We start from the raw sequence: 12,464 nt of genomic DNA, 5'->3' as shown, positions 1-12,464 counted from the left end.
AAAAAAGAAACAGAATGTTTCAAAACATTATTTCTTGACAAAACAGATTTGTGGATTCTTTTTTATTGTATTTAAATTAGTGTGATGGCCTTACTACTAAACTATGTAATTCTAGTGAGAAGGAAAATTTCATACACTATAGATAGTTACTTAAGGAGACAGCCAACTTTGTAAGTGATTCTTCACAAATCCAAATGTCACACAAGCTTATTAATAATTTAAGAATAGAAATGAAAATATCTGTTCTTAATTTGCTATATTTCAAATATTGTTTTTCTTTTAACCATTGTGATAATTATTCTATATTAATATAATTTGTTTCTATAATATTTGTTCTCTGTGAGACTGCAGCCAGGCCTTTAATATCATGTTCAATAAAAGAAAAATAATCTTTGTCAAGGGCTAATATAGTAACTCAACATTAGCAGAAGTGGTTTTTAAAAATATATTTCATGTATCCAGGAAGCATCTGTGTGTGATTTTGTTACCTTTGGACCAACCCCCAAATATTTTCACTGAAGTAAAACTATTGGCATCAGTCATCACCCTTCAAAGCTAAGGGGATAATTTTTTTAATAAGTATGAAACATTTTGAGATTGTTCTACGTTTCCAGAACCCATTGTGTCATTGTGTGTGTGTGCGTGTGTGTGTGTGTGTGTGTGTGTGTGAAAAATTTTGGAAGAAGGTTTTTTATGTTCATCTTTAGATATGCTACTTTCCAAAGGTCTAAAAAGGAAATGATGAGAAGCTAGAGGATTTTTGTTAGAAAAAAATGTCTAAAGGAATATTTCCTACCTTTTTTCTTTCAGCAGATATATGAACTTCAAAATTTACCATGCCATGCCCTCCAAGGTATGGCTGTTCCCACAACCATCAGTGATAATATGTGTGTGAAAGGATATGCTCATACAGTGGCAAGGGATTAGTGAAAAGAAAAGGATGATAAGAAAAAGAGATTTGTGTGCATATAATTTTAGAAATGATAGTCTTGCTTCTGTTTGAAACTCAGATTAGAAAATGTGTATCCCATGGTCAAGTTGAACCCCAAATAGTTACCAGTTTCAGAGCTTAAAAGGAAGAATACATTCTGATTTGAAGACAAGGCATGTAGAACAGAAGAAGCTTTTGAAGCTCAGGCTGGGTTGTATGAAAGCCATTGTCACATTCTGACACAATGATATGCTGGAAGCACTCTTTCCTTAGTCAGGAAGTAGGTTCCATTGTGCCTGATCCTAAATCCCACAAAGAATTAGAAACTTAACTTCTCCATGCAAACCGCCAAGCTACAAAATGAAAGTTTAGAATCGAAATTAGTCTATAAAAGACTGTGATAATATAGAGCCTTGAGGGATCATTGTAAGCCCCACATCGTTACTGTTTTAGTCCTTTGTGTTGCTATAAAGGAGTGCCTGAGGCTGGGTAATCCTCGAAGAAAAGAGGTTTAGGCCGGGCACAGTGGCTCATGCCTGTATTCCCAGCACTTTGGGACGCCACAGCAGGTGGATCACCTGAGGTCAGGAGTTTGAGACCAGCCTGGCCAACATGGTAAAACCCCATCTCTATTAAAAATACAAAAAAAAAAAAAAAAAAAAAAAAAAAGCTGGGTGTGGTGGCGGGTTCCTGTAATCCCAGCTACTCGGGAGGCTGAGGCAGAAGAATTGTTTGAACCCAGGAGGTGGAGGTTGCAGTGAGCCGAGATTGCGCCATTGCACTCCAGCCTGGGCAACAAGAGCAAAACTCTGTCTCAAAAAAAAAAAAAGAAAAGAGGTTTATTTGGGTCATGGTTCTGCAGACTGTACATGAAGTATGGCATCAGCATCTGCTTCTGGTGAGACTTCAGGCTGCTTCCACTTACAGCAGAAGGCAAAGGGAAGCTGGTTTGTGCCAAGACACAGGAGAAGAGAGGAAGCAAGCCACAGAGAAGAGGTGCCAGGCTACTTGTAACAACCAGCCCTCAAGGGAACTAATAGAGTGAGACCTCACTCATTGCTGTGAGAATGGCACCAAGCCATTCATGAGGGATCTGCCCCCATAACCCAAACACCTCCCGCCCTATTTCCAATATTGAAGATCAAATTTCAACATGAAGTTTGGAGGGGTCAAATATTCAAACCATAGCAATCTCTGTTTTAACAGCAACTCAAGAGAAAAAATTTCACTTTGCTGGAAGAGGTTCTGGTGGAAAGTACTTCAAGTGAAAAGACTTTAAAGACCCAAGTTTTAAGTGAAACCTGTCTCCCAGTCAACTCTCAAGGTTCTTGATTCATTTCATTTTGAAAGGGTGGCCATTTTTGTCTTGTTTTCATCATGCATTTGGCTTCCGCTATACGTGGTCATATTTTTGGCTTCCTAGAAACAGATGATGAGAAGAATTTGAAGCTAACTCTAGAAATTACAGAAACTATGTGAACAGTGAGTATCAAAAAGTTAGAAGTTCTTCTGGCACTAGAAATTAAGAGCTATAGCAAAACAAAATAGTTTATTTCCAGAAACTCATAAATGTTCATGGTGTAACACCCCTATTTTCCAAGAATTGTTTTCTCTAAGAATCCGCATGGGAAAGGAAAGGAAGATAAAGGTTTTAAACTATTTCTTTAAACCAACACCGGCAAGGGCCAACACAAAGAAAATGACAGCAAAAGTTAAGAGATGTGTATACATAGAATATGTCTCATTCCTTTGAGGGAGGAAGGGACCCGGTTAGAAGAAGGAAGAAAAGGAAGAGGAGAGGGGAGACAGGCAAGTGGAGTAGGGGAAGGAAGAGAGGAGCCCAAAGATTTGAAGAAAAAAAAAAGGAGAAGGCCACCAAAGGAAAGTCCGGCGTATTGCCCCCTTTTCTCAGCCCTACCCCTACACAATACTGAGGCTAGGGCTCCTTCATGCTTGGGCTTTGTCAGTGGTGGGTGGTGGAACCACATTTCTGGGCCTTCACTGACACATCTTCTTCCTCCCATAGAACTTCACCAGAATAATTTGTGGCAAACACATCTTCGTGGTTGACCTTCCTGTGTTTCTTTTCTCTACTGATTCTTACTTGTTATCTTGCACATTCAGTGTGAGAGGTTGTCCCTGTGCAATTATTGCTTAAGAAATTATTGCCACAATTTATGGGATTCAAGGAATAAAGAAGCATAAGAAGGCAGGGAGATAGTTTAGTTTGGAGGGAAGACTTACGGATGTTTCACACAGTGTTTTGAATGGTTTTGCAAGCATCTGAAATAAATTATGTAATAGATTCATCTATCTTTAGTTACAAAAAATAATTGGGGGGATATTGGGCAGCAGGGGTACTGTAGGTACTGCATAATGAATGTATGGAGATCTGCTTCAGTAGACATAGTTTGGAATGCAGTTTTGGTGGGTAATGGTATATCACAGAAAACAGAAAGTGTTTTGGTGGGATAATGGTACATCACAGAAAATGATGGCTGAAGGTGGTTATTTGGCCCTGATGGGCAGGTTTTGCAGTTTTAAAAGGAAAACATCAATATGCTGGATAAAGATAAGTATTAAGGTCATCAGGAAAGTAAATTCTCCTAAAACACAATCTAATTTATTCTTAAAGCCAATTTTGGGCCAGGCATGGTGGCTCACGCCTGTAATCCCAGCACTTTGGGAGGCCAAGGGGGGAAGATCACTTGCGGTTGGGAGTTCGAGACCAGCCTGGCCAACATGGTGAAATCCCATCTGTACTAAAAATACAAAAATTAGCCAGGCATGGTGGTGTGTTCCTGTAATCCCAACTACTCAGGAGGATGAGGCAGGAGAATCATTTGAACCCGGAAGGTAGAGGTTGCAGTGAGCTGAGATCGTGCCACTGCACTCCAGCCAGTGTGACAGAGTGAGACTCCATCTCAAAAAAGAAAGTCAATTTTGTTTGGATACAGTTGAACTTTTTAAGTACAGCAATAATTTGTCTAACAGATGCCTTTCTGAAGAGCTGAGTGAAAATGTCATTCATCTGCCAAACATGCATGTCTACTCTTTGCTAGTCATTTTCTTTACAAATCAAATTTAATATTAAATTTATCAGAGACCTCACTATTCAAGGAATCTTTTTAATATACACTATTATAAAGCAAGAATTCCAACTATAATGTACATAGTTCTAATGTGATATGTATAAATTTATATTTTTTAGTACTTCATGGCCTGAAAGAATGGTGCTTTATAATAGAGCCTTAAAACTTGTAGTATAAAGTTTTTAAGATTTTAACTAATTTATAAACCATTATATATATTTAGTAGATTTAGAGTTTCTTGAAAATTTTTGGCAGAACCTCGTAATTTATGTCCAAGTAGTTAAATATTTGGTATTCAAACAAAGACAGACAATTTATTTTTCTATTTTCCATGAAGGAGTAGGTAATTTTAGGTTTACCAGTATGCAGGGCAAATTCTTACTTAACCTATAGAGGAGCAAACTTTCTTTAAACACATTACCAACCAATACAACTGTAATACTAAGAATTAATACCATATTTCTCAATGTAGTGTGACTACAAATTGTCACAGTAGATTTTGGATGACTTTACTGTAGCCACACATAATGAATTATTATTTATATTTCTGTTTGTACTTTAATAAAACTGTATTTTAAACTTTAAAATTGCCCTTTAAATTACTAAAGAAAATGAGTAGTTCCCATAATGAATATATAATGTTAAGAATTTGCTTTAGCAATGAGACTATATTCACTAGCTTTGTATTAATATAAACATAAGAAATAACAACATATATGTATAAGACTCAAAGGTATGTTTCTCTGAAAATTTTCTTTGTAGCTCCACAGCCAAGACCATGTGGCTTTTGCTTGGAGTAGTAAAACACTTCCAATACAAAGCAATCTCTAGCTAGGTAATTTTCAAGTCTTTCTATTCAGCACAGAAAGTTGGAGGATGCAGGGAAGGCTAAAGTTCTTGAGTGGGATCTAAAGGCTGGCAGGACTTAGTGAACTGCTGGACTGTTTACATGCTAAGCCATGATAAATGTTGAATGAATTTTCATTATGTCTAGACATACCCAGTATAAATGCTTTCTTGTTAAGCAAATAGCAGAGGTCAAATCTGGGATCATGGTGATTGCGGTTGTGTTCTCAGGCTGGGTTTCTACTCCTACTTGAACTCTGTGGAAATCTGAAAACATCTTGAACATTTCAAAATAATAAGAGATCTGTCCAAATGGAACTTGGATCTAGACTTGGGAGTGTCTGTTGCCAGTTTCTATTCTTGAATGCATTGCGGTGTTTACGCTCTTCTTGGCTTTCCCATCTTATTAACTAGCTCTCCTCCCAAGGACAGTGAAGTAGAGCAGAACAAACTGCTGGCTAGGGCTGCTCCAGCATTTCTGAAGGGCAAAGGGTAAGTTTCAGCCAGAGTGTACTGGAACGCTGCATTAACTAAACTAAAAATGGAGATTTCTTTTGTCAAAAATGCTTTGTGTGTGAAAGACCATCTTTGATTCAGTAAAAGCAGCTCTGCTCTAACCCAATTAACAGCACTAAGTAGTTATTTCCAGTAGACACATCTGTGTTGTTATTCACTTTCCCAGATTTGTGTCTTTTTCTTTTTTGAAATGACTAAGCTGAAGATTTGATTTTCTGAAGGATATTTAATCTTTGCTTGCAACCCATTTCAATGTATTTACTGTACAGATGAATACCTTGGCCTTAGTGGTTGAAAAATGTAAATCTGTTTTCTAAAACTTTATTTGAGCTAAATGGAAGTCTTTATTTTTAAAGTTAGTGAAATAGAATTGTGGGTTTTATTGCCTGGATTTCGCTTGTGTTTTTCATAGCACATCACTTACTACCCTTCCTTTACTTGCTTGGTTTTCTAAATGCCTTTTCTACCAAAAACTCACTCCTACCTTCTCTGCTTATTTCTGTCCACCTCTCTTAACAACACCCTTTCTTTCCCCCTGCCCTGTTTCAGGATACAGTACAGCCTGAATGTGGCAGACAGGCTAGCTGATGAACATGTTCTCATCGGGTTGTATGTCAACATGCTCCGGAACAACCCCTCATGGTTAGTGCAGGTTTGGCTGCTTGACTGTCCTTAGAGAGGGATGCAGTCTGAGCTGGTGACAAGCAGTCTCAGCAAGGAGCAAGGTCACTGGATGCCAGTGGTGACCCTGAAGCACTGTTAACTGATTCAATTAAGAAGTCTTTTGTGGTGTTAGTTTGTATACTTCCCATGAAGAAACCATAAGATTCATATCCTTGTTTATATATTAGCTAAAGCGAAAACTTGCATAAAGGGATGCCTTGCTAAATATTAGCCTTCAGGTAGATTCAGGACTCCGGGCCCCACCATTCAGTTCTGTGCTAACATGTCATGCCAAATCACCACAGGATGGTGATACAAGAATTTGTCTTATTCCAAGGACATGGATGTCTCTGCTGATTTGGAAAACAATGCTTCATTTTACTCAAGCCAAGAGTGAAAAAGAAAAAATGTGATGTAATTGAATCACAAAATGGAAATCATTTCTTTAACAATGATAACAGTGGGAACAATTGTCTTTCAGCAATTCTATTATACATGTCTCTGATGATCATCCTGCTAAAGCCTGCTTTTACATCTTGGAATACACAAAACTTAGTTTCAGAAATGTTAAATTCAGAAATTAAGATAGCCCTGTGTGCTTGGATAAAGCCATTCAAAAGGCTTTTCTCCATTTTAATTGTGACATAGGAGACTCCTTCCGCTGGTTAAAGTTACTTGATGTTAATAATAAATGTAGATTTGCAACTTGAATTAAAGGAAAAGGACAAACTATGTATTTATCATGTGTATTTTTCAATCCAGTTCAGATGACTGTTTTATAAACATATTTGGCAAACCAGTTCCTTGAAAATATGTCAATTTTTCTCAACCACTTCAATTTTCTCTGAACTAAGGACCCATGGATTTTCCATAGTTATAATTATTAAGAGAGCCAATGGGTTCAATTTCCATTAAAATGTTTCAAACCATTAGCATCGCAAGTCCTCTTTCCTCTACTATTAGAGGAAAAGTAATTGGCAAAATTAATGACAATTACATTAAAAGTAATGGCAAAAACTGCAATTACTTTTGCACCAAGCTAGTATTTCACCAACGCATCCCTCAGTTGCTAGGCCATTGCTCCATGCTCCTTGCCCTCACCACTTGATGTTATTAGCCCCTGGATCTCTCTCCTCCTCACTTGAATATTTTCAAAATTTTCTTCCTATTACTGCTTCTTAGACCTATTTTTGCAAGATTAGTACATGAGATAATTTTTAGTTCTCATGAACTGATGAACATTTATGTGCTTTAGTACATACATGTATCTAAATTTATGTTTTTAATAATGTATAACCAGTATACTAGTTTAATTTTACCTTAGATCCTGCTGTTTAAGGTGATAAAAATGCACTCTTCGGCTGACCTAAATCCATCCCTTTCTTCAAATTTTGTGAGCTTCTAGATTAAATAGTATCCACTTTTTTACAACTCAGCCTCTCAAAACTACAAAATTGCTTTATTCCCAAGGAGTTTGGTACTCCAGTGTTACATGGTAGCTGAAACAGTAGAACTAAGCACTGAATTTTTTTTGTTAATGGTATTGTTCATCTTTGAAGAAGAATACAGTCAGTATAGATTCAATTGTAAGGCAATGATGCAATCTCACCCTGTGTCCTCTTCCCATCATTCTAAGCACACTCCAGTTATTTCTACTGCTCTTTCTTGACCTTTTCTTAATTAAGGTTGTAACAAATAAATCTCCAAAGAGAAAAGCCCAGAGTTTGTCACTACCAGCCATTTTCTCTACTCAAGTGATTCATCATATTGACTTGATGGTTACTTAAGACCATAAATCTGTCTCAGCAGAGACACCTTGCATCTGCTTGATGAAAGCTAAATGTGATTTGTATTTTGAAAACAAAGCAGAATTTAAGACCAACCAATCAATGAAGGAGGTTTTGTTTTAATAGCTTCACCCTCTGTATTTCTCATAGTTTTTTTCTATCCTTAAAAAATTCCAACTTTTTCAAATTTCTTATGTTTTCTTCCCTTTTCTTTATGTTTAATTAGATCCTAACAATTCCTCACAGCTGTCATGATTCTATAAGTAACGTAATGACCTCTTACCTCCTTTAACATCATTGTAGCTACAATGCTTTACCATCAAGTCACAGTGAGACATATAATAATAGTAATAATAATCGTGTTTTTAAACACTTACCTCATGCCAAGCTCTATGTTCAGAGCCTTGTATACATAATTTCTCCTTAAACTAGTCCTTAAATTAGTTCTTAAAGTAAGCCCATGGAGTAAATAAGATCATCCCCCTTTTATAGATAAGTAAAGGTATCATTTTAGAGAGCTTACCTGACTCTCCCATAGTCCCACAGCTATAAAAAGTGGGACAGAGATTTTAACCATTATCCATCCAAGTTCATAACCACTGTGTTTCATCACCTTTTTTAAAGTCTTCATCAACACATGCCTTTCAGGATCTTTTGTGGATACCTCCTTCACACTGCATCCTCCACGTATTTACTGAAACTGCATATCTTATTCTAGCGTTTTTATTTGATTTTAGCAAACATTTTGAGCACATACTAGTAACAGGAATGGTGATTCTTAAAAGTTACCTTTTATGTATGCAGTTCCTTGAGTTGTGACTTCTCACGTTAATTGTAAGCTTCAAAAAGGGCAAGAGTTTTGTCTTCAGTTTCTTTTATCTCAACAGCTGGAGTATGAATACTAAATTTTGTATTTATAAAATGCTTAAAAAATTACAGAGCCTTTTTCCACAAATTATTTAATTTACTTCTCATGGTCCTAGAAGGTTGGATATGATTATTTCCATCTCACTGTTTAAAAAATATGAGCTTTGAGACATTAAGTGACTTATCTAAAGTCACATGCTAGTAAGTGCTTGCAAACAGGTCCTATGACACTGGGTCCCATCTATTTTCCACCCTATTCCTTAGCCTCCTTGTCTGTGCACCCCTCATGAGATGCTCCGCAAACAGGAACCTTATAGCCATTCTCCATCAAAAGCTTTGTTTTTGCCGTTATTCAGACATAATCCTGATTAACTCTATGTGGGGGTCTTCTACCCTATATTAACTACTTAACACAATGGGAAACTGACTTATTTGTAATAGTTGGCTACTAAAGAAACACTTATGTCATTGCTGGTTCTGATGTCAGATAAGTAAAATAAATAAACTGCAGCTCAAGGGAGAATTTCTGCTTCCTTCCTAATTCAATGAAGTTTTAAAAGCCTTAATAATTTGTATGCATCTTCTTCATTGCAGGAGAAGGAGTCTGAAAATGTGATACAGTAGGCTTTTACTACCCACCCCCAAAGCTTGTCAAGTGCCTGGGCTTGCTAGTTTATAGCCAGGGTCTGTAGTGGACCAACCAAATGATTTGAAACCAGCCCAGAACTTCTATCTCTAACCATTGTCACTTGATTATACATCTGATGTCATATGACTAGGTTAAAATTATTCTGCTTATATTTTCCTCAAGTACAAGAAAGTGTACATTTGTGTTGCCAATAGATTTCTTATTAAGTGGATTAATAATCCATCTAGTTTAAAATTGTTCCATAATATTTTATGCTTTGGGGAAAAAAGATGTCTAAGAATGCCTATTTCAGAATTTCATTTACGAGGTCTAAATTTTAATTAACTTGCATGCCTAAAACTGTTTAATAGATTCCTATTGGACCTAGTTTACAACCCAGACCACTCACCATGGTGTACAAATCTGCATGTAACTTAGTCCTTGCCTATTCCTTTCTCAGCCTCACATCTCTTGGGGTTCTCCCATTCAATCACTACATTTATTCATGTCAGTTTTTGATCAATTCCTCCAACGAACCAAGTTCTTTCCTGCCTCAAGACCTCAATACTAGTTCTCCCCTCTGTCTAGAACATTCTGTCTCATTTCACCCCTACAATATGCACATGAACTTGCTTGTCTAGCTTCCAGTCTTAGATTAAAGACACCTCCCCCAGTAGGTCTCCTATATTAGTCTCTATTATAGCATACTATTTTTATTTTCTTCTTATCAGCTGCAATCATGGTTTGGTTGGTTGGCTGGTTAGCCGGTTGGCTGGTTGGCTCATTGGTGGGTTGGTTGGTTGGTTGGTTGGCTGGCTGGTTAGTTTGTTGGTTAGTGGCTGGTTGGTTGACTCACTACTTACTGTATCTTCAATGGGGCAGGGACCCCCTCCAACTTGTTCACCACCTTATCTCTGACATCTAGCACAGTGCCAGGCACATAGTAGGTGCTCTATAAACATCTGTTGATATTGTAGAATATCAGTAGTGCTGTAGCTAAAAAATTCCATCTTACCCTAAACAAAATTGTTAGGAGTAGTCAGAAACTTTACTAGCAAAATTAGAATTTTTACTATTTAAAAAAATCACTGTTATAGAGTAGCACTTAAATTGAACATTTCGTATAGGAGTATAAAATAGATGAAAAATTGAAGTATTAAGCTTCATGTAGAGGGTAGACATAGGCAAAGATAAGCACCAGCAATTCACTGATATCGACAGAGCAACTAATAGGGTGTTCCAAAATTTTTTTTAAACTTAAAGTGATAATTGGGCAAGAATTTTTTTTAATTTTAATGTCCCCTCGATTCTTCATCTTTGTATTAGTTTGCTAAGAATGCCAAAACAAAATGCCATACTTGATGGCTTGAACAGCAGAAATTTATTTTCTCACTGTTCTGGAGGCTGGAAGTCCAAGGCTAAGGTGCCAGCAGGGTTGGTTTCTCCTGTCCTTGACTTGCAGAGGGACACCTTCCTGCTATGCCCTTAAATAACCTTTTCTCTCTACCCTAGTGTCTCTTCCTCTCCTTAAAAGAACATCAGTCCTATGAGATTAGGGCCCCACACTATGAACTCATTTAACTGTAATTAAAGGCCCTATCTCCAAACATAGTCACATTCTAAGGTACTGGGGGTATTCATATGCTTTAGCATATAAATCTTGGGGGAGACACAATTGAATCCATAACCCATTTCACTACTGAATCCACTGAATTGTATGCCTTTAATATTTTTAATGTGTAGGTCAAGATTTGACTGACTGTCTTTAGTACATTTTGTTGATTTTGAAAAATGTGAGTTTACTGCAATCTTTTGAAAAAGAAATTATAATCTGTTGAAAGAAAAAAAGAAGAGTTATCTGCGCTTACTGACAGTGTCTCTTTTATATGAGTTTTCATTTCCTGTTAACACAACTCCTTTTCTTTAGTAAAATTTTTAGGAACTTCAATTATAGAACTGGACTTCTGAGAAAGGTATTTCCTTAGAATCCTGGAAATAAAAATCTAAAGACTGTCACATCAGGAACAGTTGGAGTAGAAGGAAATGGGGGAGTCTGAGAGTTTTTAGAAGGTAGAATGCATGACCTTGACTGTAACATAGAGGGTTATTGAAGTCAGGGTCTCAATAAAGGAGTTTAAAGGTCTCCCTTAAGGAAGCCATTATTGTGGTAAACTCTTATTGTTATCCATGAAGATTGCCATTTCATGATTTCCTGTCTTCTTTTGTTGTTCGAAACCACTCACAAAGGGCCACTACACTAAGCTTTGAGAGTTAGTTTCTTTCCCCATTCTTCAGTCCCATAAAACCACTTCTCAGTCCCCATTGTCACTTTGTTCCTTTCTACCGTGACTCTCTTGAGCTCGCTGACTCCTAAATGCCAAAAACAAGTGCTCTATTCCCTTAGCATTTTGCTCTAAACCAACTGCCAAAGACAGGAAATAATCTAATAAAGCAATCTTCCATTTAAGTTAACTAATAATGCTTTCTCAGGCACTAATCCTTTTAATAGAAGAGTAGTATATGAAACTCGATGGCATTCTAAATTAATTTCTAGTGATAAAATTCCCATCACTATCCAGAATAGTAGAAAAAATATGAAAAAAAATAGAAACATTTATATATGCTTTTTCTTTTACATTTATATATGCTATATGCTTTGGATCACAGTATTTTCTGGTTGACTACCCTAAACTGGAAACCAGAAAAGGCCCAGAAAAAAGTCAAAGGAATGTGAACAAACCCTGAGTTCCCAGAAATCTTTGCCAAATCACACTTTCACAAGCCCTAGTTCAGCTGGGGCCACTTGAGTTTCCTAGAATGCCATGTTGAAATCACTGGCAACAGACACTGGCCATGCATTTCAGGTAGAAAGTGGAGTATTTTCAAAATAATGGATTTTCCTGCTCTGAAATGCAGTCAACACTGCAATCACTTTTTAATTCATCATAGTCTTGTAGCAAGATTACTGATTATAAAGTCCCGAAATGAATAGCTAGGGCTGGAGAAAGTGTTGGAATTGGTATTTATTTTAATGATTTAGGGATTATTGACCATTCATTTTCAACTATTTGTAATTGAAGTCTTGAAATAGAGAAATTTATCAGAGGAATGCCTCCTTCACCCTTGTGTAATTT

General features: G+C 36.8%; 1 protein-coding gene across 23 annotated transcripts in view; it reads left to right on the top strand.

The window, feature by feature from the left end:
- Positions 1-12,464, top strand: part of DTNA (dystrobrevin alpha) — a 403,482-nt gene that overhangs the window by 345,346 nt on the left and 45,672 nt on the right. For 11 of the 23 annotated variants that reach the window (XM_050767211.1, XM_050767222.1, XM_050767215.1 and 8 more), the window contains 2 exons: positions 5,284-5,361; positions 5,935-6,027. The exons of the other annotated variants lie outside the window; for them this stretch is intronic. In XM_050767211.1, the coding sequence (XP_050623168.1) occupies positions 5,284-5,361; positions 5,935-6,027 (171 nt within the window). The remainder of the gene's footprint in view (positions 1-5,283; positions 5,362-5,934; positions 6,028-12,464) is intronic. 23 annotated transcript variants of the gene reach the window in all.

The sequence above is a fragment of the Macaca thibetana genome, chromosome 18 (genome assembly GCF_024542745.1).
Source record: "Macaca thibetana thibetana isolate TM-01 chromosome 18, ASM2454274v1, whole genome shotgun sequence".
Classification (NCBI taxonomy): domain Eukaryota; kingdom Metazoa; phylum Chordata; class Mammalia; order Primates; family Cercopithecidae; genus Macaca; species Macaca thibetana.
Note: the sequence above shows the minus strand (reverse complement) of the source record. Positions and strands in the feature narration are given on the sequence as shown.